The sequence below is a fragment of the Chinchilla lanigera genome, unplaced genomic scaffold, assembly GCF_000276665.1.
Source record: "Chinchilla lanigera isolate Chin_1 unplaced genomic scaffold, ChiLan1.0 scaffold00035, whole genome shotgun sequence".
NCBI classification, from domain to species: Eukaryota; Metazoa; Chordata; class Mammalia; order Rodentia; family Chinchillidae; genus Chinchilla; species Chinchilla lanigera.
The window spans coordinates 1319144-1345412 of NW_004955436.1; the positions used below are offsets into that span (position 1 = coordinate 1319144).

General features: G+C 46.6%; 1 protein-coding gene and 1 pseudogene across 8 annotated transcripts; both read right to left on the bottom strand.

The window, feature by feature from the left end:
- Nucleotides 1–1656: 1656 nt before the first annotated feature.
- LOC102009212 lies at nt 1657–15847 on the bottom strand. Of its 8 annotated transcripts, none has more exons than XR_001234947.1 (5): nt 15254–15847; nt 13856–14087; nt 12678–13211; nt 2882–2928; nt 1657–2771 (listed from the first exon to the last, which is right to left on the bottom strand). XR_001234947.1 is itself a non-coding variant. In XM_013516600.1 (3 exons), exons 1-3 carry the CDS (start codon nt 15679–15681, stop codon nt 13869–13871), a joined length of 738 nt encoding a protein of 245 aa, XP_013372054.1. In that variant the 5' UTR covers nt 15682–15847; the 3' UTR covers nt 13621–13868. The 8 variants fall into 8 exon arrangements, 1 of the variants encoding a protein (XP_013372054.1); XR_001234948.1 differs by having other exon boundaries at nt 12678–12743; nt 13839–14087; XR_001234945.1 differs by having other exon boundaries at nt 13839–14087.
- A 1845-nt stretch (nt 15848–17692) lies between these two features.
- Nucleotides 17693–21895, bottom strand: LOC102009753 (annotated as a pseudogene).
- Between the last annotated feature and the right edge of the window lie 4374 nt (nt 21896–26269).

A 26269-nucleotide genomic window follows, 5' to 3' on the forward strand; every position in this document is an offset into this window, starting at 1 on the left:
GGGCAGGGACACGCAGTGGGGAGAAGGGTGACCCAGCAAGCTGGGAAGAAGGCAGGGCCTCCCGCTCACCTGAAATCTGTGTCTCCCTGGATTTGGGATGCAAGGGCTTTTACTACCTGGCCCGGTGACAGGGCACAACACGGTGAGACAGCACAGAATCTGTGTTCTGGGGATGGGGATGGGGTCTCCAGGGCAGAGCACACATGTGGGCCTCGACCTCCCACCCCCTCTCCTGGGACCCTTCTTGTTAACATAGAGGCATCACTTCTCCACAAGTCCATTCCTAGGGGCTGGTGAGGAGGGGCCTCACGTCAGGAAGTAAACTATGGAAAGGGGACATCGGGCCAGACCTGTGGTGCTTGGGCTGTCTCGGGCTGGGGAGTCAGCCTCTGGGTTTCTCTCTGGACTCTCCAGACTTGTTCCCTGCTTTGGAAGGCCGAGTGTGAATTTCCAGAAGAGAAACCACGAGCTTCAAATGGAACATGCAGGTGCAGCGCTGCATGTGTCTGCAGATCCTCCACCAGACTGTGAATTCTGCAAGCCGGGAAGACTCCCAAGTAGTCGTTTCACTGGAAGCAGCAGAGACAGGGTCTGAGCAGAAAGTAAAAGGGAAGTTCACTGGAAAGCTCTCCCTCTTTGAGGTACAGTTTTAATAACCTGTACTCTCATGGCACCACCTTCGATGCCTTTGAAAGAAAAAACCTGGCACATGGTCCCTAGGAAGCAACTATTTTATAAACACAAATTGTGTTTAAAATATATTAAGCACCAGCTCCAAAGTTACAGGGAAGTGAAAAAATACTTCGGACCAATAGACTCAGAGTCATTTACCCAAAACTGGGCACAAGAGAATTTTTAAGAGAAGTTGTAGAAATAAATGCTCTCATCCTTGACACCACGGTTGCAACTTATTTTCAAATTATGTAAGTACAAAAATTAACTGATAAAAAATTTCCTGAACATGATATGAAATGTTCTTATTCCCTAGTTCTCTGGAACTAAGTACAATATACACTCTACAAATGACAAAGTCTGGAAGAAACATGAGTGTTCTCTTACGCTAATGAAACAAACTGTTACACAGCAGTCGTAGCAGGTCCCAAATCCAAGAGGCTGGTACTGAATCTTTTCCTTAAAGGACAAAGTAAAATGGAAAAAAAAAAAAAGAAAGAAAGAAAGAAAAAGAAACTTGAGAATGAGAAAGATTTCCTCATCATAAGAACTGAATTTGATTATCTTCCAGCAGTACTGATGAGAAGACACTGAAAATTTATCAACTGACTTTCATGATAAAACAACTCTCATATTGAAAAACAGGGTTTTGGAAAAGACTTAAAAACTCTAAGATGTAAAATGGACTTAGTTGCGTCCTTGTGGTTGCTTCAATGTCTTGAATCAATTCCAAAGCTTTACCTCATGGTCATTTTGACTCTGGGGAGGAGCCAGAAGTTGCACAGTGCCAGACCGGCGAATAAGGTGGACGAGGACGCACTCGAGGTCTTGCGAACCCGCCTTTCTGGTGGATGGCACTTGGCGGCAGCATTCACCACACATTTGATCAGATCTTGTAAAGATACTCCTGAGAAAAGACTTCCAGAACTGCTTCCGAAAGTGACAAGAACAGTGGAATACATGTGTTTGAAGCAAGGGGAATATTTCAAGGAGGTTAATGGCAATGTGTCTTTTACTATAATACATTTTTAAATTTAAATACACACCATATTTTTTGATTGGCCCTTGTGCTGTTCGTATATCAGTATTCCCCTCAAACAGTTGCAGATCTTGCTGGAGATGATCATCTTCCAGAGTAAATAGCACAATAACAAGCTTGTGGAAATCAGGGTGCATGAAAACATACCATTGTGGGTTAGATCTAAGGTGTCCCCCGAGGTCTCACGCGTTCAGAGGTAGCACTTCTGTACCAAGCTTGCCCCATGGGGATTCCATACTCCTCAGTGGGCTAACCTATTAACCTACTGACAAGCTTACAATTGTTGTTGGGAGGGTACATGGCTGGGGGTGGGTGGCTGGGTGGGCCCTGGCAGGGTGTATTCTTGCCCTGGCTCTGCCCTTCTTGCTCTGCTTTGTGGGCACCCAGAACTGAGCAGGTTTCCTCCACTGCATCCTTCTGCCGTGCTGTTTCTGCCGGGAGGCAGCAACCATGGACTGAACACCCTTGTACCACAAGCTAGACTGAACCTCTGCTCCTTTAAATTGCAAGTGCTGGGTATTTTGTCCCACGGATGGAAAGTGACAAATTCGTAAGTAATGGGAAAACTTTTTAAAAATTTCTAACATCCTTCATAATGTCCTCATGTTCTGGCCTCAGAACTCTTCAGAATTTCTAGAATTAGGATATCAGAATGGCACCTAGCTTCCTGTTTTCTGACACATGGGCTATGAATGGCTCAGGAAGAGTGAAACACAAGGGCCACACTAAAAGCTTCGTGCTAGCCACTATTCCAGCCTCTCCCCCACAAAGTGTTCTTCCAGAGGGCCTGATAAGTTGGCAGATGTGAGTTTGACGCCTCTTCCTTCTTCAGTCTGCTCGACATTTCCAGAGAACAGGGAAATGCAGAAGGTCAACAGTCAAGAGCTGGCTGCAATTTCTGCATCCTCTTCTACCTCTTAAGAGGCTGACTTAAGGGTCACTTGATGTTGCACACAAGGGCATCAGATACTGCAGTTTCCTCTGGGGAAAACAATGTGAGTACACAGTGTAGTCGATCTCATTCCCAGGTGTTGGTTCCTAGGCGAAGAAGACATCTGACCTGAAAGTGGAGGATAAAGAGAACCAGGTAGCACCATAGTTTGGGGCCAAAAAAATGTTGGGCTCATAAACAAAATAATAGCAGCAGGTTAGGAATCAATTGTAAAATACCTGAGATATTAAATGAAGACTGTCCTTTGCATAAATGTGGAGAACCTCTAAAACAACCATAAAAATAAGAATTAATTAGAATTTTAATACAGTAAAAGCAGGGATGGTAGTTTTTAGAAAATGGGAGTATAAGGAATTTTTTGTTTGGGGGTTTTAATTATTATTCTTATTTAATTTTATTTTTTGTAGTATATGGCTCCATGCACAATGATTGTGTTCCTTGTGAGAAGTTGGTCCAAGAGCGTAACACATCTTACTTCCTTTTTTCATCCCAGTCCCCTCCTCACCCTATCTACTCCATCGCTTGGTCCCCTCCCTTTTACAAAAGCTCTGTCTCACGGTTTCCTATCATCTGTCTTTTATTTTGCTCTTTAATGTATTTATACTTTGGGTATCACGTAAGAGAAACCGTGGGATACTTAAGCTGGCATGTCTGATTTATTTCACTTAGCATTATGGTCTCAAGGTGGATCCATTTTCCTTCAAGTGACCCCAGAGTATCCTTCTTTATCGGTGAGTAGTCCTCCACTGCATATAAATACCACATTTTCTTTATCCAGTCACCCGGCCAACAGGAGAGTTGAGAAGAAAAGTTTCCACTTCATAATGTACTCGCGTCAGCCAGCTTTGCCACACATCACGCTCTCTGGGAAAACATTTTGTGAGGAAAAGGCTGGAGTACTGACCAACGGGAAGCTTTTAGTGTGACTGGGTATTTCACTCTTTCTGAGCCATTCATATACCATGTGTCAGACAACAGGCAGCTGGGTGCCATTCTGGTATCCTAATTCTGGAAATTCTGAAGGGCTCCGAGGTCGGAACACGAGAACATTATGAAGACACGAGTACGCGAGAGCAGGCGGAAGGCCGCCCAGTTGCTGGGGCCTCCTGGTGTAACGGCCGTGTTCAGACTCACTACATAGGAGGAGAGGGGCAGTGTGGCCTTGCGGTGGCTTCTTCTGCAGTGCAGTCCTGTGGTTCTGCTGACTGCACTGTCCAGGGGATTCATGTTCTGCTCTACATTACAGTGCTGCATTAAGAGTCATGCAAATCAAAGCAAAGTCATCAAAAAGGAGTTTCTTTTGACATTTCTTTGACCTGAACATTATAATCTATTTACTATACACAGCTCCTCATTTAGCGGCCAAGTTAACTAAGGCTCTAGTTGCAGGAGTGGGACTTGGTCCTTAAATGAAGAATGCCTATCCCCCAATGGCCACTGGACCAAGCTCCACTAGACACCGCAGCTAGCCGTAGGCACTACTCCTGAGACATGCTTCCACTGACTCTACACTGCTGTGTGGTCTACATGTCTACAGTCTACTCGGGACCATTTTAGGGACAGAGTGGGGACAGAAGAGAGGCACAGAGAGGGAAGGAAGGGAGGGAAGAAGGAAGACAGGCAGAGGAGAGCTTTGAAATTCTTGGCCCATTCAATCGCATATATCTGACCAAGTCACTCCCAAAAGGTGAGGGTAAAACTCACTCACTTTTATGTAACCAAACTGATAGCTCTAAATAAGTAAGTAACTGTGGGCAAAATATCACAGTGTGAATGCATGTACTGTTACTGAATTATGTACTTAAAGTGGTTAAAATGGGAAGTTTCTTGTTTATATATTTTACCACAAAAACAACTAATGCTCTCCATTAAGATGAAGAATATTCTGTAGCTCTAAATAAGTCTTAAGCTCCTTAAAGGAAAGACCTGTCTCACTCATCCTCGTGATGTATGCTCCACTTCGCCAGAACAGAGAACATGAAAATGCACACACCAGCCATTCAATACGTGTTTCTTGAGTTCCTGGTAGACACAAGGAGACGTTATGTGTAGGCTGTTGCTTAGGTATGTGATTTGGGCGTCTGAAAACTTGGCACAAGTAAGTGTCCCACACCATTCATGCTAACTGAGATGCCTATCAGTTTGTTGGGTTAGCCCATGCTAAAGGTAGACACCCTAGAAGAGGAACATTTCCAGAACCACCACTGTTAAAGCCACCCAGCGAAGAGTGTGCCTTGGAGGGAGCTGTGCCAGCCAGCTTGTGCTGAGGCTGAAGCTGGGATGAGAAGGGAGATGCTATTTCAGACAGGCCCATTATAGAACATGGCCAGACGGGCTGCCTCCAAGCTGCCATTTGTGAGCCCCCGGATGGAGAGGCCCCAGACAGCGGAGGAAGGGATGCTGGAGTTCTGGAAGGTATTTCCGTAGAGGAGGGCTGAGCTGCTTTCTCCCCAAAGGAGCCTGGAGTCACACCAAAGACTAATCGTAGGATTTAGAGCAGGAAGGACTCTTAACAGCCACGGAATTCCACACCCTCCCTTACAACTGCACAAGCAGAGGCGCAGGACAGGGCAGCTGGGGCAAAACCAAGAGAAGGCCGCGCCAGGCTGGTGCCGCATCCACCACACCCTCGGGAGGCGCTTCCACCACGCGGAAGGAGAGTCCCACCCTCCTGCCTCGCACCTGCCTGTCTGGGAACACCGAGGTTTCCCGGAGCAAGGGAGCGCTCCGCGCATGCCGGGTGGCCAAGCTGCAGACTGCATCGGGTGAGAATCCCACACTGCAGAATAGCGGCCTGCGTCTTTCCCTGATGGGGTGGACTGTGTACTTTGTAGAAGGCACTTGGCAGCCCTTGCCGCTATGTTGCCAAGAAGAAAACCTTCACCGCTGTTTCCACTCATGCACGAATTATTCTAATTTCACAGGTAATAGAAAGCTACCGTGGGGGTGCAGCCGGCCAGGGATGAGTGGGGCTCGAAACGTGTGTTGGGCCACTTGGCCAATCATATGAAGTCTGTCACCCAGCTGTACCACCATCTTCCCTTCACCAAGCCCTTGCTTCCCTTCCAAATGCCCTGGCCGCATTGCCCTCTTCTTCAGGAAGTGTTCACTGCAGCGCCATCCCACCCTGTCACCCAGGCGGACGGTCGTGGAAACTTCATGAGGACAATGTCTATCAAAACTCGCACAGCCAATCAATGACCCTAACGTGGATTTACACAGGAAGGGGACTCTGTGGGCTGGGACGGGGAGACTAGAAAGGCCTGCAAGGAAGAGTCCAGTTCCTGTCAGCTAACAGCGTGTCACAGCAGCCTTGGGTGAGCTTCATGTCTGTTGACGTTATTTAATTCATGGGCAAAATATCTACCTTGTGCTCACCCTTGATAGAGACAGCGGCAGAGACAGAAATCTTATTATCTCTGAAACTTCCTTGCCTGAGATAGTGCCTACATCCAGAGGACTGACAATCGAGGGGAAACGTGTCACACTCGCGCACCTCTCATCCATGTAGATGTCAGAGCCATCCGTGTTCCAAGTCTTTACACAAAAACGGGCGGCTCTACTGAGGCTCTTGTGCTTCCTGCCTGTCCCAGAGCACTGCTGGCTTTTGACGAGAAGTTTAGGGTTTGCCCCACGTGATAACAGAGGAGGCCCCTTGGGCGGCTCAAATGGAAGGCAATTGAAACACCATGCAGCACGCTGTTGGAGGCCAAGGCAGGGAGCTGGGACATAGCAGCCACGCTGCTGGGAGAAGTCACACAACACAGGTCATCTCGGGAGATTTTAAAAACACTCTTCAGGGTAGAGATAAACACAGGTCTGCCAAGAATCCTGGGCCTGGTGGGAGTCAGTATCACCCAATCTGAAGGATGCAGAGGCCAGGGCAGAGGGGACAGCACCCCACAGTGACCGTTACATGCACAGCTCCCTGCAGCGCCCCGCCACATCTTCGCAGGAAGCTCACGCACCCTCACCTGTTTGTCCTCACTGACCAAGTTCCTAGTCAGGGTCACCACTGGAGCTTTTATCCGTGGGGTGGGTATTTAGGTAAAATACATAAAACTTATCACTTTGACAATTTCCAGGTATTCAACTCAGTGGCATCAAGCACATCCATGTTATTGTACAACCATCAGCACACAGACACCCAAAACATCTCAGCATCATAAACAGCAACCCAGCCCTTAGACAAGCACTCCCGGTTCCCCGGCCCTGGCCCCCTCGACGGTCTCTGTGAAGACATCTGCTCTCACAAGCCGTACCTCAGGCAGGTCCCTTTGTCCCTGCCTCGCTTAGAACAACGTTTTCCAACTTCATCCATTTGGAGCATGTGTTAGAGTTTTGTTTCCTTTCAAGGCTTAGTGACAGACCACTGCCTGTACCTGCCACACTCAGTTCTTCACTGACCTGCTGGTGGACACGTGGGCATTGTCCACCTTAGGGCTACTGTGGCTAAAGCCGCTGTGAACTTCTGGGTAGCCATGGAAGCATGTGAAGGGAGGAAACTCACCCTTGTATGGGTCATGGTGTAGCCAGGAGACAGAAATCACACCGTGACTCAGAGCAAATTCTCACCTAAGCACATGGAAAGTCAGAAGAGAATAAGCAAGGGGGAGGTAGGAAGGGTTGAAAGCAGCTGCACGCTGGCTGCGGGGGAAGGTTGGGGTTACTGAGACACACAGCCTGGGGAAGACACTCGTGGCTGACCCAAGGTCAGCCTGCACTGGTGCCTCTGGGCACGAGGAGAGGACTGTGGGACTGGGGCCCATGCTCTGAAAGGGCCCTGCCTGCTGGTGCTGGCGTCTCTCAGCAGGAGAGTATGACCACTTCCCTGGCTTTGGGAGACTCCAAACCAGATTCAGGGATTCCAAGAGAATGAGGAGGTAGGTGAAGCAAGGAGGGAGTGACTCCAGCAAAGGCAGGAAGTAGACACGAAGCTAACAGGAAGCTGACAGGAAGCAAATAGGAAGGGCCAAGGTATTCTCCTTCTCCACAGCTGGGCTCTTCCTGTGAACCACTGCCAGAGCCTGCACAGGTAGCTGAGGAGGAACGTGGGAAGGAGGCTCCCAGCCCCAGGGCCACACAGCAGAGCACAGAAGGATGAGCCTGCAGCTGAGAGAACTCAATACTGGAACAGACAGCAGTGTGGAAACCCAGCAGTGTGAAGGAGGTGAGTCTGGGGCCATGAAGACAGTGGTGTGGGGTGAGCTCCTGGATAGGCAGTCCTGGAGTGAGAGTCTCAGTGTGACACCCCACGCTCAGAAGAGTCACTCACAGCCCGTCTATCCTGTGCAGCCCCATCCTCAGATCATGACTGAGGCATCCAGGGGGATCACCTAACTCAGCAGGGTTCAGATTGTTTGTCTGCTCTGTAGAATCTGTAAAAGACCCACGTGGGAACTGAACCTGCAGACCCCTGCTGTGGGGGCCGCTGGAGCTGAGAGGGCCCCTGTTTATCACTGTCCAACTCCAGCTATGAGTCCATGAGACAACCCAGGAGCTCCCAATAAATTCTTCCTGTCTTTAAACTACCAGAGCACTTTCTGTTGCTTCGTATTTCTCTAAGCCCCGGAGTTTACATTCCAGAGACGTTTGAGACGCCGTGAGAGTATCACCACGCACAGCTGCTAAGAGCTGTCAAGGAGCAAGGCGGAGGCAGCAGACGGCACGAGCGCCATGCAGGGCACCCCAGCCCGCGGGCCAGGACCCAAGCAGCAGGCAGAACCACAGCCCGCAGCTGGCGGGGTGCAGGGAGCCGCATGTGCAGACACGGGGGTGACGTGAAGGACGGAAGCAGTTCACACCACTGGCCTGAAGAAGTGGACGGGGAGGAGGCCATGATCGGGGCGGCTGACTGACGGCCACACGCCTGCGCTCTCCAGCCCTGCTAGGGAGGAGCTCATTTAGTGCTCACGCTGACCCAGTGAGGTAGTTGGCGTGGTCAGGGTCTCGTGAGCTTGTACACATTTTATAAAATGAGCTTTGACAGAGTTCTTCTGAACGGTTTTAAAAGTTGTCAGTAGGGCAAATGGCCTGTACAGATAGAGCTTACGTCTCATCTAGAAGAGGGCGATCTTCCACTGTCCATTATGACTACATAATGTTTCCTGCTGGGGCACAGTTCATGCAGGTTTGCTCGTAGCCATCCAGAGAGCCTGGAGTCCTGGTGCAGAGCCCGTCAGCTTCGGTGTGCTCCGCTGGTGTGCGGCTCTGGGCCGCGTCACCAGGGCCCCTGAGACACAGAGCCGGTCATAGCGGGCCCCTGCTGTCTGCCGCTCTGAGTGTGGAGCTCTCTGCGAGAGCCCGGAGTCTCGTGTCTTCACACCCGTGAAAGCACGGCCAACTGACCTGCAGGAAGGAGACGGCCCAGGCTCCTCCACAGCCCTGGACGAGAATTACCTGTTTTTCCTAAGGGTAAATGGAGAGTCGGGGAGGTTTAGTTCTTTATCCACACTAGGGAGGAAGACGATGAGGATGCAAACTGAGGCGGGAAAGTGCTCAGGCGTCCATGGCTAAGACAGCGGTGAGGCCGAGGGCAAGAAGCAGAAGTCACACAGGACCACTCAGCAGGGTACAGAGCCCAAGGGTTGCTCCGATAGCAACGAGCAGTCCGGCAGCTCGAGCGGGCCAGCTGCCGCGGTAATCAGACTTCAGCATGAGCGCTGTGCTCAAAATACAGAGCGAATGCTGACATTTTAACAAATCTCTTACAGTAAGTGACGCACCGCCGTGAGTCACGATCAAGTCCTCCCTCTCACTTCAACACACCCCTCCCCCGTCCCCGCCACTTCCTGAGGAAGTTCTGGAAATCCTCTTCCCTGAGTGCCTTTTGCTGTGCTGGCGTGGCTGTGACAATGTCCTAAATCAGTTCAAAAATATTTATAACAATTTCTGTCAAATAAAAACGTGACAGTGTGTCTTCATCCACCTTGTTCACTGGCTCTGGCACCATTGACTTCTAGCTCTTCCCCCAAAGTCAAAATGACCAGAAAGGTCAACGTTTTTAATCAGTTCAGGACATGTAGCCAGCTGCAATAGGGAAATTAAAGACATGAGAGAGGACTTCCAGAACTGCGTTAGAAAGGGGCAAGGTGGTATTTACACACAGTGGAGTGCTACTCTGCCATAAAGAAGGATAAACGAGTCATTTGTAGGCAAACAAATGCACCTTAGGCCATCATGTTAAGTAAATAAATCAGATGCATGAGTTTAGATATTGCATGGCTTCTCTTATATGAGAAACTTAAAATATAAATAAAGAGAAAAGTAAAATATATGCAAATGGGCTAGAAAGGAGAGACGGCCAAGTGTTTCCCTGAGAGGGGCCGTGCTTTCTACAAGCCAGTGCCCCTGGAGGAAACGTGGGTGTAGCCAAGGGAGCCGCTGCGCACGCTGCGCACCACTGCCCTTCTCTCCCCACGCTGGGAGGCCACACAGACCCCGGCTCGCACGCTGCGCTTTGGAGGTGGCAGGGTCACACGTCTGGGTGATCTCAGCATCCGTGAGTGACCCAAGGGAACACCACCAGCCTGTCACCGTCCATGGGGAACGTGGCCTTCACGGGGGAAGAAGGTCTTCCCTGAATCACTCATTGTCTTATTTGCTCTGCTCTGACCTTGTTGTTATTTTATTTTTAAATTAGTCCATGTTTATATTACATGTGTTGGAGCTGGCACATGAGCATAGCACACCTTAATTCCTTTCCTCCCCCCACTTCCCCTCCCTCAGTCTCTTGATCCCTTTTCCACTTGCAAAAGATCTCTCTCCCTGTTTCCCATTATTTATCTTTTATTTTGCTCTTTATATTTTGGGTTTCTTATGTAAGAGAAACCATGTGATACTGAAGCTTGTGTTCCTGATTTATTTCACCTAACGTTATGGACTCAAGGTGCCTCCACTTTCCCCCAGATGACTCAAGTTTACCTTTGCATGGCAGAGGGGGCCTCCATTGTGGGTAAACACAGATATTCCTTGATTAACGACGTTTTGGACTCGCAACCTAGCATGCTATTTAATTTACAACGCACCACTTGGACTTATGACACATGGTTTTTTTTTTTTTTGTACAGTTCTGTGCATCTTGTTTGTAGAGCCTCAGTGTCATTTTTTATACACTACACCTTGTTTATGTACTATGATAATTTTTGCTGATTGTACTGTATAATATAGTACTGCAGTTTTATGTTCTGTTGTACATTACAGTGCTGCATGTAAGAGTTATGCAAATAAAAGCAAAGTCACCCAGCTGGAGCTTCCTTTGACCATTTCTTTGTTTTGAATAATGTAATGTACACACTACACACAGTTCCTCATTTTGCAAGTGATTCCTTTAACGACCTAGCCACAGGAAAGGAACTCAGCTGTTAAACAGGAATGTCTGTACCACATTTTCTTTATCCATTCATCTTATTTTTCTTTTTTTAAGACAGGGTCTCACCAAGCAGTTCAGACCAGCCTTGAATTCACTATGTAGCCCAGGTGGCCTTGAACTTGTAGCCGTCCTCTTGCCTCAGCCTCCCAAGTGCTAGGATTGCAGGCGTGCGCCACCACGCCTGGCTTTATCTATTCATCTCTTGATGGACAAGCGATGAATGGACAAAGGCTGCTTTCAAGATTTAGGTGTTATGAATTTTGCTGCTATAAATGGGATGTGCATGGATCACCGTACATGATGTCTTTAACTCCTTCAGGAAGATACACAGGAGAGGAATAGCTGGAATAAATGGTAAAATGGAATTTCTAGTTTTAGTTTTCTGAGGAATCTCCATACTGATTTCCGTGGTGATGGTACTACCAGTCTACATGCCCACCAGCAATGTGGAGGGCTCCTCTGCCGCCACACCCTCGTCAGCATTTGTTACTAGTTGATTTGTTGGTGGGGACCGTTCTTTCTAGACTAAGATGGGCTTTCAGTGTTGTTTTAGTTTGCATTTCCTTAACGGCAGGAGATGTGGAACATTTTCTATGTATTTATTGGCCATTTGTACTTCTTTAGGTGCCTATTTTTTATTGGATTTTCTTTTATTTTGAAGAGTCTAACTTTTCTGAGTTTTTTACATATTCTATATATTAGCTCTCTGTCGGAGTAATAGCAGGCAAAACCTTTCCCCATTCTGCAGGCTGCCTCTTCGCTCGTTGGTGGTTTCCATCTCCGTGCAGAAATGTTTGCCTGTGATACAATCCCATTTGTTGGTTCTTGGTGCTACTTCCAGCGCCACTGGAATGCTGTTCAGAAAGCCCTTGCCTGGGCTCCCCTTGAAGAGTTTTACCTAATTCATCTCTAGCAAATTGTTTCTGTTTTAACCTTTAGATCTTTGATCCATTTTTATTTTAGTTTAGTGCACAGTAAGATATGGGTCTAGAGTCAATCTTCAGCATATAGACAGCCAGTCTTCCCAGTACTATTTATTAAAGGAGCCATCTTTTCTCTAGTGTATGTTTTTGACCCTTTGTCAAAGATCAAACAGCTGAATGTGCCTGGAGCTGTTTCTGCATCCTCTGTTCTCTTCTGTTGATCCATATGTCCATTCTTATGCCAATATCGTATCACTGTAACTTTCTAATATAACTTCAAAGTTGGGGCTGTGATGCCTTCTGCCTTGCTCTTGTTGCCAGGATTGCTTTTTCTACTTTGGGTCTCTTCTGGTTCCAAATGAATTTGTGGATCGTTTCCTCAGTTCTGTGAGGAATAACCATATTCAGAAATGTAGCAGGATACAAAAATCAGCTCACAAAAATCAATAACCTTCCTGAACACCAATTAAGATCTCACCGAGAAAGAAATTAGGAAAACAATGTCATTCACAAAAGCGTCAAGAAAAATTAAATATTTACAATTTAAATAACCAAGAAAGCAAAAGACCTCTACAACAGAAACTGCAGTACTCAGAAAAAGGAGATTGAAGAGGACACCGGGAAGCAGAAGGATACCCTCAGTCACTGGGTAAGCAGAGCCAGTATTGTAAAACGGTCACACTTTCAAAGCTGGAACACAGACTTAATGCAAAGCCTTACCTCTGGGTTTGTCGTCACTGCGCTTCAGTCTGCCCTGGCCAGCTCAGAGGTGTTCCGGGAGCTAAGCTGGACACAGTACAGATGTGTGAGACATGTGCAGGCCCTGCTGGATACACACAGTCATGCGGGCCTGTTTTTACAGGGGGTGGAACTTCAGAAGAAATGAAAACACGCAAGAGGGGTGCAGGTGCCAGCACACATATAAACCCGGCTCCAGCCACCGTGGAAAATGCTCAGATCTGCTCTTGGCAGTTAACAGCACGTCTGTAAACAACCCCACGCTCCAGAGCCACGAGGCGCCAGGGGCACCAAGGCCATTAGAAGTCACGGTGCGTGAGTTCGCTCCAGCTGTGTGCACAGCCGCGAGTGAGTGGCCTGAGCACCCTCCGAGAGTCAGCCCTCAGCCGGGCACTGGGGATGTGGCGATAAGCTGGAGTCTGCCAGAAACAAGCCCAAAAGGTCTTCGAAGGGAGGCGTCACGGGCTTGGGACCACGGCGAGGGGAAAGAAGAGGTTTAAGGCGCCTCTTCACGTTCTGAGAGAGAACACAGGGCATGAGCTGTGCGGAGGCTGGGTGGAGATGCAGGAGGCTCGAGCAGGAGGGGAGAGGAAGACCCTGCCCCTCGTGCCGCAGAGCCACGTGGGCAGCGGACAGACACACGAGACAGCTGTGGGAGGAGATGAGGAGGGGCGCGGAGGGGCCACCTCACCCAGAACTGCGGTGCTGGACAACCTGGTGCTCAGCAAGACAGTGGTGTCTAGGCGGACATCAGCTTGGAAGAGGGGGAAGGGAGGCTGCAGACGGTCAGGGGGAGGGTGTGGATGCTTCTCTGTCTCTCTGTCTCTCTGTCTCTCTGTCTGTCTCTGTCTCTCCCTCCCTCCCTTCTGCCCTTCTCCCCTGCTGCCCTCCCTCCCTTCCCCCTCTTCTCTCTGACTTGTCCATATTGAGGAGTTTATACTTTATTCCTAAAGTCCTTAGAAGCCATTCAGGTGTTTCAGAGTCTGACAGGAAGGATGTCCCTGGCAGCAGGGAGGATCAGGTTACACGGGGAGGAGGAAGAGGATGGGGGCGAAGGAGGAAGGTCACAGAGCGGCCCCTCTGCCCTCCCCCCAGGCCAGGAAGGACCGAGGGCTAAGATGAGACCACACGCTGAAGGCTGACCCTGGGGGACTAGTTACACGTGGACGACTGCTAAATGAAGCCCCGGGAGCAGAGCGGAGCTGGAAACTTCAGACACCAGAGGGCAGAGTCCAGTTGAACTGTGAGTGGAGACGAGTCATCTGAAGCTGTGGGACAGCGGGACTGAGCAAGGTCTCTCCACGGGGTGCCCAGGGAAGGCAGCTGGGGCAGGCGGCGAGACTCCTCAAGGTGTAGCTGACAGGAACTCGAAAGCTGGGCAAGTTTCAGCATCTGGAAAAAATATAAAATGGCTGGATCCTCCCAGGCACACAGGCCCCTTCCCGTGAAGCTGGGATTCAATTAAGCAGTTTAAAGGCTAGTCTATTTCAGTTGACGTCCTTTTGCCTTTGGAGTCCAATGCATTGAAACTGCAGTGCTTACCAAGCTGTCACAGCATCTCTGACCATGTACAACTGGAGACTAAAATAAAAGACTGCAAAGGAAGAAAAAGAAGCTAACTAAAGAAAGAGAAAGACTTGCTGAGTCCTAAGCACCTACCTTCTCCAGGGGTGAGGGACCAGAGCCGCCCTCGGTTCGGGTCAGGTGTCTAAACTGCGGGAGGGAGGGCCGCACCTGACCCTGAGAGCGCCTGGTCAGACACACGAACTTGGCATTTATGGGTGTTAAAAAAAACAGAGGATGTATTTTTCAAAGCAACCTGGCCTACAGAAAGGTGTTTTCTGGAAATTCAGGGAAAACCTTGAAGATGTCAAAGCCAGCTTCCCATCTAAGAGAGCAGAGGGCCGAGCCACTCCCAACAAGCAGAGCGAGGGTCTTGGCCTGTTGGCAGCCCTGGGTTCAACGCCAGCGTCAGACATAAGAAATCACAGACCCGCACACACACACTCACACACACAACACACATATGTACACACATCATAACACACACATGCGCACACCACACTCTCACACATATGTACATATATACACATACATACTCCACACACTCACACACACATCCATACCACACACTGTCATACACACCACGTACACACACCACACACAGTCACACACATACTACACACATTCTCACACTCACACCACACACACACACACACACACACACCCCACACATATACACACACTCACACAGGGAGCAAGCCCTTCGTTTGTGGTAAAAAGCCTGATCAACACCTTCCCCTGCTGGCACATCCACTCCAAGAATTGCCTGTAGACCAGAAGGCCTTGGGTTCAGTTCTGTGTATGTTTCAGGCAGCATGACAGATCCTACCAAGCAGACTGCTATCCTCCCTCCCAGAGCCTTGAGCACTCTAAACCCAGTCGATCTGCTCTCTGCTGTCACCCTGAAAGGGAGTGAAAGGAAAAACCCCTGGGGCACCCTCTAATGGGGGAGAGAGGGGGTTTCTGCGCCAGGGAGAAGGCCAAGGACACAAGACCTGGTATGTGCGCCAGTCTCCCCCAGCACCAGCCCAGAAGATGGCCACGAAGAGCCAGTCCCAGACCGGGGCTCTGGGAACCACAGGCAGGCGTGTTTGCGCCAGCAAATCACAAGCAGCGAACTTTGTTTATCTGCACTGATGAAACTCGTCTTGGCCCCGATACAAAACCTCACTAGGAATGTGCAGGGCGCTCCAGGCTGGTAGGCTGTGTTGCTTGGGAGCAAAAACAAAGGCTGACTTAATGCCCAATCAGCCAGCCAAACTTGCGGTTTGAGCCCCTGCGAGATGACTCCGCATGCCGGTTCCAACACAGGCAGCCTTGGCCGTCTTCTCCTCCGCTCTCTTTCCTCCGGGTCTTTTACAGACAGGCATCCCAAGAGCGTACACCTAACAGGCCACCTTATCCAGGGCTTAAAATTCAACATCCCACTCTGCCTTGGGTGGGCTGTGACTGCGGCCGTCTCTCCTTTCTGTGCCAGCTGCTACTTGGAGCTCCTGGTTGCAAAGCAGAGCCTGCTGTACCCAGCTCAGAGAAAACCTCTCGGGGTGCTGGGCCCTTTCCCAGGGTTGGGGGCAAACCCAGGCATGCAAGTCCACCTTGAGCAGCCAGGAGCTGAAAACGCCAGGCATAGCCCCAAGCACAGCACTGCGTCCAGGACCCCCAGGGTGCCCCTGAGGGCTCTGCCGGCCTCTACCCAGCTGTTCAACAGGAAGCAACAGCGTCAGGTAGGGTCGCTGGCAGCAGCTTAGTTGGAGGAAGGTGGGAAGTGACCCTAGCTCCTACGTTAGGGAGCCAGGGCGGAGTGGGACGTCCCTGCATGGGGACCGACTGGGTGTAAGAGAGTGGCAGCAGAAGTATGGCACGGCCTCCACAGCACCAGCCTCTTCTGTCCTGAAAGCCGCCCCGTTCACAAGATCAGACATGACAGGGTAATCACTGATGGAATCTGCTGGTTTGGGACTGACTTACACCGCAGAATAAACTCCAACCTCAAATGAATGCATCTGCCATTCTTCATCGTCTGAGCTATGCCCAACACGGGTCTGAGCTTCAAGATGAAAGCATCTCAGTCAGCCTGAGTAGTTTTTCATCCGGCTACACTGCTGAGAACTGCTTGGTACCAGATCAAACAGAAACCTTCTTCCTCTGTCAAGTCGTCTGCATTGCATGAACATCTGCTTCTATTTACATGTCCCTCTTCTGCCCCTGAGAAAATGTGTTCTTCAAAACTGCACTCAGAAATCAGACCAGTCCCTAAATCAGGGGAAGAGCCGTGGAAAACATGCCCATCAGGTGCCTGGGTTAAACTGGAAGTGAATAAAATGTAACTGAAGTACTTTCTAGCATCGCAGGAATGCTCATGAATTAAAATGTGCCCATCTCCACTAATGGTCTATCATCAGCTACACAGGAAGACACTACAGTTAATCTTAGTGTAGCTGGGAATGAGAAAGGTACATCAAGTAACTCCACAGTATTTAACACTGTTCTGGAGGCTGAGATCTAATGGAATGAGGTAAAAATATAGATGCTAGGTGAGAGAGAGGGAAAATTAGAATCAGCATTTTCTTATGATGTAATTTTATCCCCCAAAATTAAGAGACAAATCACTTTATAAAGACTAATAAATCAATGGCTTGACATACACAAGAGGTACAGTGGGGGAAAACTTCATTATAATAAATGCAAAAAAGGTAATAGGACAAAAATATAAATGGAACAAATTAAGAGCACATATATAAATTTTATGAGGACAAAAACCAAGGCATAAAATCATACATTATTCTTTGTGAAAAATCAATCATACATGAACAAGTGAAAAATCATAATATCTATCCTCCTGATTACAAAGATGTCAAGTTTTCTTAAATCAATTCACATGTTTAAAGTGAGTGTAAATGCTACCAGGAAGTTTCTTAAACAAAAATTCACAATAAGACTATCTTGAGAAGTTCCTAAAATCATGAATAATAGGGGGCCCTGACTCTGCTAAGGTAGGAAGATAACAATAATAGCAAAGGCTGATAAAAATTAAAATCAGGAAAATTATAACAGGTGATAAACACTTGGTTTTTAAGTAACAAAATAGAGAAATATATAGTAAATCATTTTCTTTTGCTTACAAAAGGGATGTGCACAAAATTAAAAATAATAAAAACAATGTGATCAAAATGTGTTATGTGTACCCTGTATAATTAATAGGCATATATATATACATATATATATATACATAAAATATGTGAATGATAAAGATAGTGTAGCTAATGTGGTGTTCCGCAGTTCCAGACCATACTGTGGGTAATCCAATGCTAACATTTTCATATCTTGTGAAATAGGGTATTTCATGGCAATATGAACCACCACTATTGTTTCAAGAAATGGACGGCTGGAGCTATAGCTCAGCGGCATGGTGCCTGCCTGGCAAGTGCAAGGTCCTGAGTTTGATTCCCAGTTTAAAAAAAAAAAAAAGATCAAGAAATGGAAATGCTGAACTGGCCAGTAGCAAGAGGACAGCGCCAGGCCCCTGGGAATGATCTCCCCAGAGCCCCAAGCTGTGATCCTTGCCAGGAAGCTGCTTCCCAACCTTCAGAGAACCGTAAATGTCCGTGGCCATCCCATAGGGTCAAACAAACTGATGGGAACCTACCCAGAGCGCAGGAAACCACTTACCCTGAGTTCTGAGTCCCGGGCTGACCTACAAAGTCTCTGCAGCATGTGATCTTCACATTTTTGAACATAAGTACAAAGTACTTTAAACAAATCGTGAGAAAAATAAGTTCAAAACATGTTTTAAAATAACCGTCTATAATTAAGTAGCATTTATCACATAAATTTGAGAAATTATAAATGTTTAACAAATGTATTGATACGTTGCATCAATCAAAGTGAAATATGTTAAAATATAGTTACATTAATTTTTCTTAAGCATTCCAAATTAAGCAGTTAGACCCTAGCATCATTCCTGATTTTGAGAGAACTTCTAGTAAATAACAACAAAAATACTACCTAAATATTACAAAAATAAACATCCAGCTTTTTTTTTTTTTTTTTTTTTTTTAGTTTTACTCAGTGTTTTTTTTCTTTTTTGGGGTTTGTTTTTTGTTTTTTTTTTTTTCCGGTACTGGGAACCGAACTCACAACCTTGCTCTGGCCAGGCAGGTGCTGTGCCGCTGAGCTAAGTCCCCAGCCCCTCAGTGTTTATTTTCATTTGAAGACAGTGGTAATCATATATAAATCAAGGACAATAACAAGTTCTTCTTGCCTGGAAAATGTCCACACGAATCTGTTAATCCCTAAGTATAGATACGGTATTTTTAATAGAAAGACAGGGCAATATGGCAGTTAATAGCAAACAATACTGTAAACTACAGTAGATACAAAGTTTTATATAAATTAATTGCCATTTTAAAAAGGCAACTGCTGTAGAAGGTACAAAACCTGGTAACTTCCATAGCTGTAACAAGAAGCTAAGTGAAAGAATACACAACAGACTATTTTCCCTATATAATATTTGAGTATTCAAACTGAGACACCTGTGGCACTTTACTGGAAAGTAGAAATAGGACATACACCCCCGTTCCCAGCCCCCACCCACCCGAGTGGGCCCTCCCCCTCCCCCCACATGGATTTCCAAAACACAGCAAATTCTAGGGTTACAGGACAGGATGCCACTCTGAAAGCAAGACAGTGAGCTCCGACCTGCTAGACAAAGAAGGAGCCTTATTGACAATTGTAAAACATCACGCGTCAGACAGAAACTTGTCAAAAACAGCTGCTGTGGCTACTGATTGATACTGTCTTCATTCTGGGGGCTGAGACACTGCAGACAGTCTTGGGTCTGAGGGGAAGCCCATCGCTGGCACGCACGTGAACACACACAGACAACGGGAAGTCATTTAACAGCTGGCTTGGGCACACTCAGCCGCAGTATCTTAAAAAGACAACATTCTGCGTTTAATGAACTCGCAGGGGAAGCAAGGCCGAATAATCACTTATTGTTTCACAGAAGATGAGCACAATAGGATGAAATAAAAACAAGAATCGTGTAACTGATCACTGGAATACAAGTTCTGTGCTGCTCATGGATTATTACACAGTGTTAGGAATATTCAAGGATATTGCCGGCAAAACTGTGCATGCTGTGGAGCTTCTGCAACCCATGACAGTGGAGGGGGAGCATAAAGAAGTGCTGCAGGTTTCACAGGTGACGTCATTAAAATCTGGTGTAAGATAAAATCACAAAACTGCCTCTGAACGATGTGAAGGGTCTGAAGTATATTGACTGGAGAACTACCAGGCTTTCTCTCATCCTTTAATACAGTGGGAATCTGTGCCATTTGGGTATCAGTCTACGCTACTTAAAAATTACTGGTTAGGGGGGCTGGGGATTTAGCTCAGCGGCAAAAGCGCCTGCCTGGCAAGCGCAAGGTCGTGAGTTCGGTTCCCGGTACTGGAGAAAAACCAAAAAAAAAAAAAAAAAAAAAAAAAAAATTACTGCTCAGGTGTAGGGAGCAGTTTTCTATTATTTGGTCACTTAATATTTTAATAAGTGGTCAAAAGTCTATAAAATGTACCTAAGAATATTTTATCTATGAACCTCAATATCATAGATTATTCCTGATTTAGAAAAGGTCAAAGGCATTAAACCTTACGGAAACTACATTATCTCTGTGCAATTTTATCATTTAAATAACGTGGAAAAAATTAGTTCCAAAGACTGAATCTAGACCCTCAAATTATCTGCTGTAGCCCCAGCATATTTTTAAGGGCACATTGAAACCCCTGAAGAGAGAGGTTTATAATAGAAATACTGATAGACCTTTAACTACCCGATGGAGGCTTTAATAGACTCCATCAAACTACATTAGCACTTCATGAACAAATAACCAGATGATTCTGTCTTCGATATCTTTGTCAAATCCATTCCAGCTTAAACCCAAATGAGTATAAACTGTATTTTGCTCGGCTATTTTAAAATTTTAATCTGTTATTTTAAAAATTATTTTCTATATTTGAAACACTTTTGAATTTTAGAAAAAAGGTATGTGTATCATGTTGCAGTTTGACTTAGTGCAGGCTAATTATTCCATTAAAAATATTTGAGGACACAATCAAATGTATTCAGTGATGCATGCATTGTGCCTAACTTTCCTGCAGTTCCTCAAAATTTAAATCAGGGTCTTTGCTCTTAAAAGAGGGAAGAAAGTGAGACCCAGATATAATCAAGGAAACGCTGCGTGTCTGGCCTTTCAGTTCTTCAAAGCTAATTTTACTATGGCAGGAAATTCCTTTATGATAAGATGATATATTAAAATTTTTGGTACTCATTTTTCACTCATACTCTATAAGGTCCATATACAAAGAAGCAAATAAGATAGAGTAAAAAAAAAAAAACAAAAACAAAAAAAACAAAAACAGAACCAGATCCCAAGAGATCCTGAAAAATGACGTACATGTTATGTGGCGTTCCAGTGAAACAATACTCCACTCCCAAACCAGGGAAAATTAGTCAAGGTTCTGAGTCTTTCTGGCTTCTTCGTAAGGGATTTGATTTCTGTGAGCCGTGAATTCCATCCATTTTCGAACAAAGTTTAAAAGAAATGCTTAGAACAACAGGAGGAAGAGACATTTGGTGATGATAATTAGTGATAAACAATAAATTCTCTCTCAGTAGTGTGTACTTAACATTAATGCTGATGATAACTCACCTGACTTACAGAATATTCACTTTAACAGAGAGAAAACAGTCTGAAATAACTAGTGGAAAATAGATAGTGGAGTCGTGACAGTCTTGATAACAACATAAAATTACAATGAGAAGCTGACATGACAGGTTCAAGGCCTTTGGGAACCTGCTTTTTTTCTGCCAGATTTCACATTCTCATAGCTTCATGGTCTTTTTCTTCTCACAAATTTATCTGCTGGGAGAAGCTTTCTTTCAGCACATCTGTGTCCTCCAGTGAGCAGGGCTGAGGAATCCAGTGTTTTCCTCGTGCAAGTGGTTCAAGTTCAAAATATTTTTTGATCTCTTGCACTGAGCGTGCTGCTGGCTTTTGCTGATGACTGGCCAATGCCAAGAAGGGTGAAGGGCATCTCTGTGGGTGCTGAAGAGCTGAGCGCAGTTCATTTCTAGCAGTTTCTAAATCATCCTGTGAAGAAGCACTGCCTAATACAAATATTACCCCTTGAGATCCTTGGTAGTAGGGACTCCAGTATCTCCGGATATTATCAGCTCCTCCAAGTTCTTTTACATTCAGGATGGCATTCTGGAATGGCACTGCCTTTATTCTAAAACCTGTGGCTGGCACGACATCCTCAGGGCTTTCACCGCACAGCTTCAAGAGCAGACTTGTCTTGCCAGAACCCGTGAGGCCTATGCATACCAGATCACACTCTGGTGGCGCAGGTGGTGGTCCCTTGCAGCAAAGTGCTCTAAAACACCATTTACTGGGGGCCAACTGTGCCACCTTTGTAGAGCACTTGTCATACTTGACTTGCATCCAGAAACACAATTCAAATGAAACATGTAGTCTAAATGGTTGAGGGTTTTCAGCTGGATGTACTTTTCAGCCACCTAAAATGAAAAATCTTTCTAATCTTACCCCAATAAAAATTTTTATCTGCTAAAAAAAAGGAACGAATGGATAAGAGAGAGACAGAGAGAGAGAAAGAGAGAAACAGAACGAGAGAAAAGGGGAAAGGGGAGGAGGGGAGGGAAAGGGCCATCCAGCATTTAAATGACAATGAAACACTAGAGGCACAAAATTAAAAAGCAGACAGGCAGTGATGCTGCTCTCAGTGTGCTCATTTAATCTTCTGTAACTTTGTGCACACAATTACGTGCTATCAGGGTACCACATTACAGTTGTCTGTAAAGTATGGAAGTAGGTGATTTTAAGAAAATCAATAAATCTATTTGAATCATTAAAGAACTCAGTAAAGTAGATAAGTATGAAAAATAGCTTTCCTTTATAACAGTGAAAGGCAGTATTATGTACATGTACACATCGGGGAAAGATGCCACTAGCAGAAGCTGTGTACTATATAAAATGATGCAGATGTTCCTTAATTATCTCTGCAAGTCCTATATAAGGGACCTACAAAATATTTCAGTATAAAACAAATCAACCAAGGGCTGGGGATTTAGCTCAGCGGCACAGCGCCTGCCTGGCAAGTGCAAGGTCATGAGTTTGATTCCCGGTACCAGAAAAAAAAACAAATCAACCCCCTAGCTTGTAAAATTAAAAGTATATATAGAACAAAAATTTAGGGGAAGTTGAATTCCTTTTGTTGCAGGGTAAATATGTTTTTAAACAAAAGCAAAGATATCTATGGGAAGAGTAATACAATTTACTATATGAAAGTTGTTAAAGTTTAACATACAAAAATACCATGTCAATGACATTTTCAGCATAAGCTGTTCTTATAAATCATGAGACAAATAAACCCACAGAAAAATGACTAAAGGAAAAGAAAAAATATGCCTATAAAAACATATGTTAAAAATGCAACCTTAATGAAACATAAAGAATAGAAAATTAATACACAAAATAAATAGCATTTTCTTCTTGTAGGTTGCCAAAATATTTGTAAAAACTAATATCGTAAAACAGGGACACCTGTGATGAGTGTGAAAACTTACAGGACTTTATTGAACAAATTCAGCCATTTGACTTGACCTGAAATAAAATCCGCACCAACGTGCTTCAGGAGCGATTCCGCTTACCCAGGACGTCTTTTCAGCAACACGGACTCAACAACGAAGTGCTAACTCTGCACAAGAGGAAAAGAAAGGGGGACAGCGGGGTCCAGGACCATCGGTCCCTGGAGCCAGAATGCAGGTGCACAGACCAAACCCCGCGTCATGCAGTCCGCTCAGGTCTCTGCACGAGGAGGCCAGGCGTGGCTGGTGATTCACACCGGGGTCAGAGCCACGATTCCAGGCACTGCCAGGCTCGGTCTCCTGACGTCCACCCTCAGATGTCTACTGACACAGCGGGCAGTTCACACGCTGGAAGTATGTGAACCGCTCAGCCCGGGGTCTGTGCAGAGAAGAACAGCCCGTACAATAAAATCTGAACTTGGATGCACTGCTAATTCACACCTGGAAATTACCTGCCATAAGAAATGAAACGAGCTGGGCACAGCTCTGCGCTGGCCGCGTGCTTCTGGTGACTGAGCACTGAGCTCCTGGGTTTGACATCAGCACCAGATCAAAATGTGTGGTGCCCGGGGTGCAGTGCCAACTTGGTCAGCTTTGAGACCGGCCTGGGGATCTGTGGGGCTCGCTGTGACCGGGAGGTCACAGACGCCGGGCCTTGGGGCCTAGGTCCGGTGTCTCACCCCTTCCTCTCTGGCTCTGCTGCCCAGTCTGCTTTCCAGTCCCCAGGAAGTGAGGTACTTGGCTCCTCCGCACACTTCCACCATGACACTGCTAGCTCGGAGCTGCCGAGCCGGGACTGAACCCCTAGAAACCCTTAGTAGGTCAAACCTCTCCTCCTTAAGTTGTAGGTGCTGGTACGGTACTGTGTCACAGCAACGGGAAGGCTGAGTATAACAAAAGGAAAAAGGACATGAAGCTCGGTTGCCAGCCAGACACAGAATATGGACACCAATAACCAGAGGATGGGTGAGGTGAAACCACAAAAGCCTTGCCGATTGGTACGGCTGAGGGAAGCTTTCAGGGCAGGTGCTGTAGTTTAGATCCTGAATGTCCCCCAGAGGCCATGTGTTAAAAGCATGGTCACGGGGTAGCTGTCCTACTTACCTTTCTCTCGTTGCTGAGACAAACTACCTGACACCCAAAGTTAGGGAAGGAAAGGTTTATTTAGCTGGCAGTTTGTAGAGGTTTCAGTCCAAACTCGGCTGGCTCCCAAGCAGGGTGGCCTGGCAGGGGGCAACAGTTTATGACGGCAGAAGACAGCAGAAGCAACAAGAGCACAAGGGGGAGAGCCAGCCTCTTTCCCCCCTTATACGGCATGCGGGCGGCCGCCCTAGGTGGACCCTCCACATCCTTGGGCATAGAACTGCTCGACTTGAGGCCTTTTTCTACTTGACTCCTTCACTGGCTCAGCCCACACTGCCCCGCCTTCCAGTTCCTCCAAAGCAGCCGATTTTTTCCTCAGGGCTTTTGTGCCTGCTGATCCCAGCTCCAGAGTTCTGTTCCCTGGGGTCTTTAGTGACTGACTCACCCTGAGGCCTCTATGAGAACCCTGGAGCTCCTCAGTTATCTTCACTTTGCCAGGATAATCAGTTCTCAGACCAGACACTGGAGTTGCCTGGGGATATTTAAAAACATTAAAGCCTGGTCTAATCCCCAGAAATTCTGATTTAATTTGCCTCTAGTCCTCACGGGAATAGCCTTGTCATTGAATTTTTTGAAAGCCCCCAGGTGATTCAAAATTACATGAAATTTTAGAACTACTGCTCTAGATCTTGCTACGGTGTCTCATTTCTAACTTGCACTTTGCAGACCATAATGGTGACTTGCACGCTTATTTATTTACAGGCTGCCAACCAAGAAGGCAGGATCTATATCTGCTTTATTTATCCCCAAAGTATCCGATGCATGAACACATAATAGGGATGGAAATCAGTGAGCAGTTCATATTCCACGTTTTAAAAATTGTAATACCCCAAACCAGAGCTTCTTTGAGTGTAATGTGCCTCAAGGTCAACAGGGGTCTTGTTGACGCATGGGTTCAGGTCCAGCTTGACTAGCGAGAGGCTGGCTGAGAGTCTGCACTGCTAACGATGCCCACAGTCTGAGCACCCGTGGCACCATGCAGTGTTTGCCAGAATTTCCTTGAGAATAAGAATCACTGGAGCCTGTAAGTAGAAAACAGATTCCTGGTTCCCAATCTGAAATCCCTGGATCAGCATTTCCATGGGGGAGGATGGTGATCCACAGACAGGAAGTGTCCCAGCTTATTATTATCGTCAGAGAGGCTGGTAAACCAAAGGTACTTGGGCTCCAGTACTGACCAGGTCTTACTCAAAAGCAGTAGAGAGGAACTGCTGCCACGCAGACTCTGCCACACATGACTAAACTCTGGGAAGTCTGCAGATGCTGAAGAATAGTACAAGCAAGTAGATTCAGGAAGGAGCCGACACTTGGAAGGGGGAATGCTTTTATGTTTTTGTGTCATTTAGCTCCAGGTCAGCCATGCTGGAGTGGAACCATGTGGGGCAGCTGGAACGCTAGCAGGAAACCAAAAGTCGGGGAAGACAGTCAGCGTCAGAACGTGAGGGGGCTGCCGAGTGCTCAGAGCCTATGGTTCTGTGCGGAATCTTTGCCCAAATCTGGGGCTTAGCCCTGAGCCTACTTGTAGAGGGCAATTTGCAAGGGAACCAGCTCAGGATGAAAAGGCTCAGTGGGTATCTGGATAGTTGCCAGAGGCAGAGGTGGCAATTTAAATCCCATCAACTTAATTGAAAACTAAAATTGTCAGTATTCTGAAGAGAATAGACTAGAATCCACTGTCTCCACAACATCATATGAACAATGTCTAAGATAGAATCCAAAACTATTTGGACACTAAAGGATGCTATTGTACTGCTCCAGCTACATGAACGCCTAAAACAGACAAATTTCTGGTGCAGAGCAGAGAAGTGAGCAGGGGCAGGAAGGAAGGGAGGACTGGAGTTTCCGTTGGGAAGAGGAAAGGGTAGAAAGCTGCACGGCGAGGGCTGTCCAGCACTGTGTCTGGACTCCAAGCCACTACTCTGAAACTAAACATGACGAAGTGGTCATTGTACATTCTACACATTTTGCTATCAAAATAATAGAAAAGAAACCCACCGGAAGAGAAACAAAGCCTCAGAGAGCAGAAAGGAGGCCAAAAACCAGAAAATCTCTACTCAGGAAGGGGTAAAAAATTGAACACAAAGAGAAAGTCTTTTTAAACAGCCAGAGGATAAAAATAACCCACCTATACAGCAACAAGATTAGGAATGAAATTAGAATCATCCTCAGACATCATGGAAGCAAGGGGGAATGTAGAGCTATACAT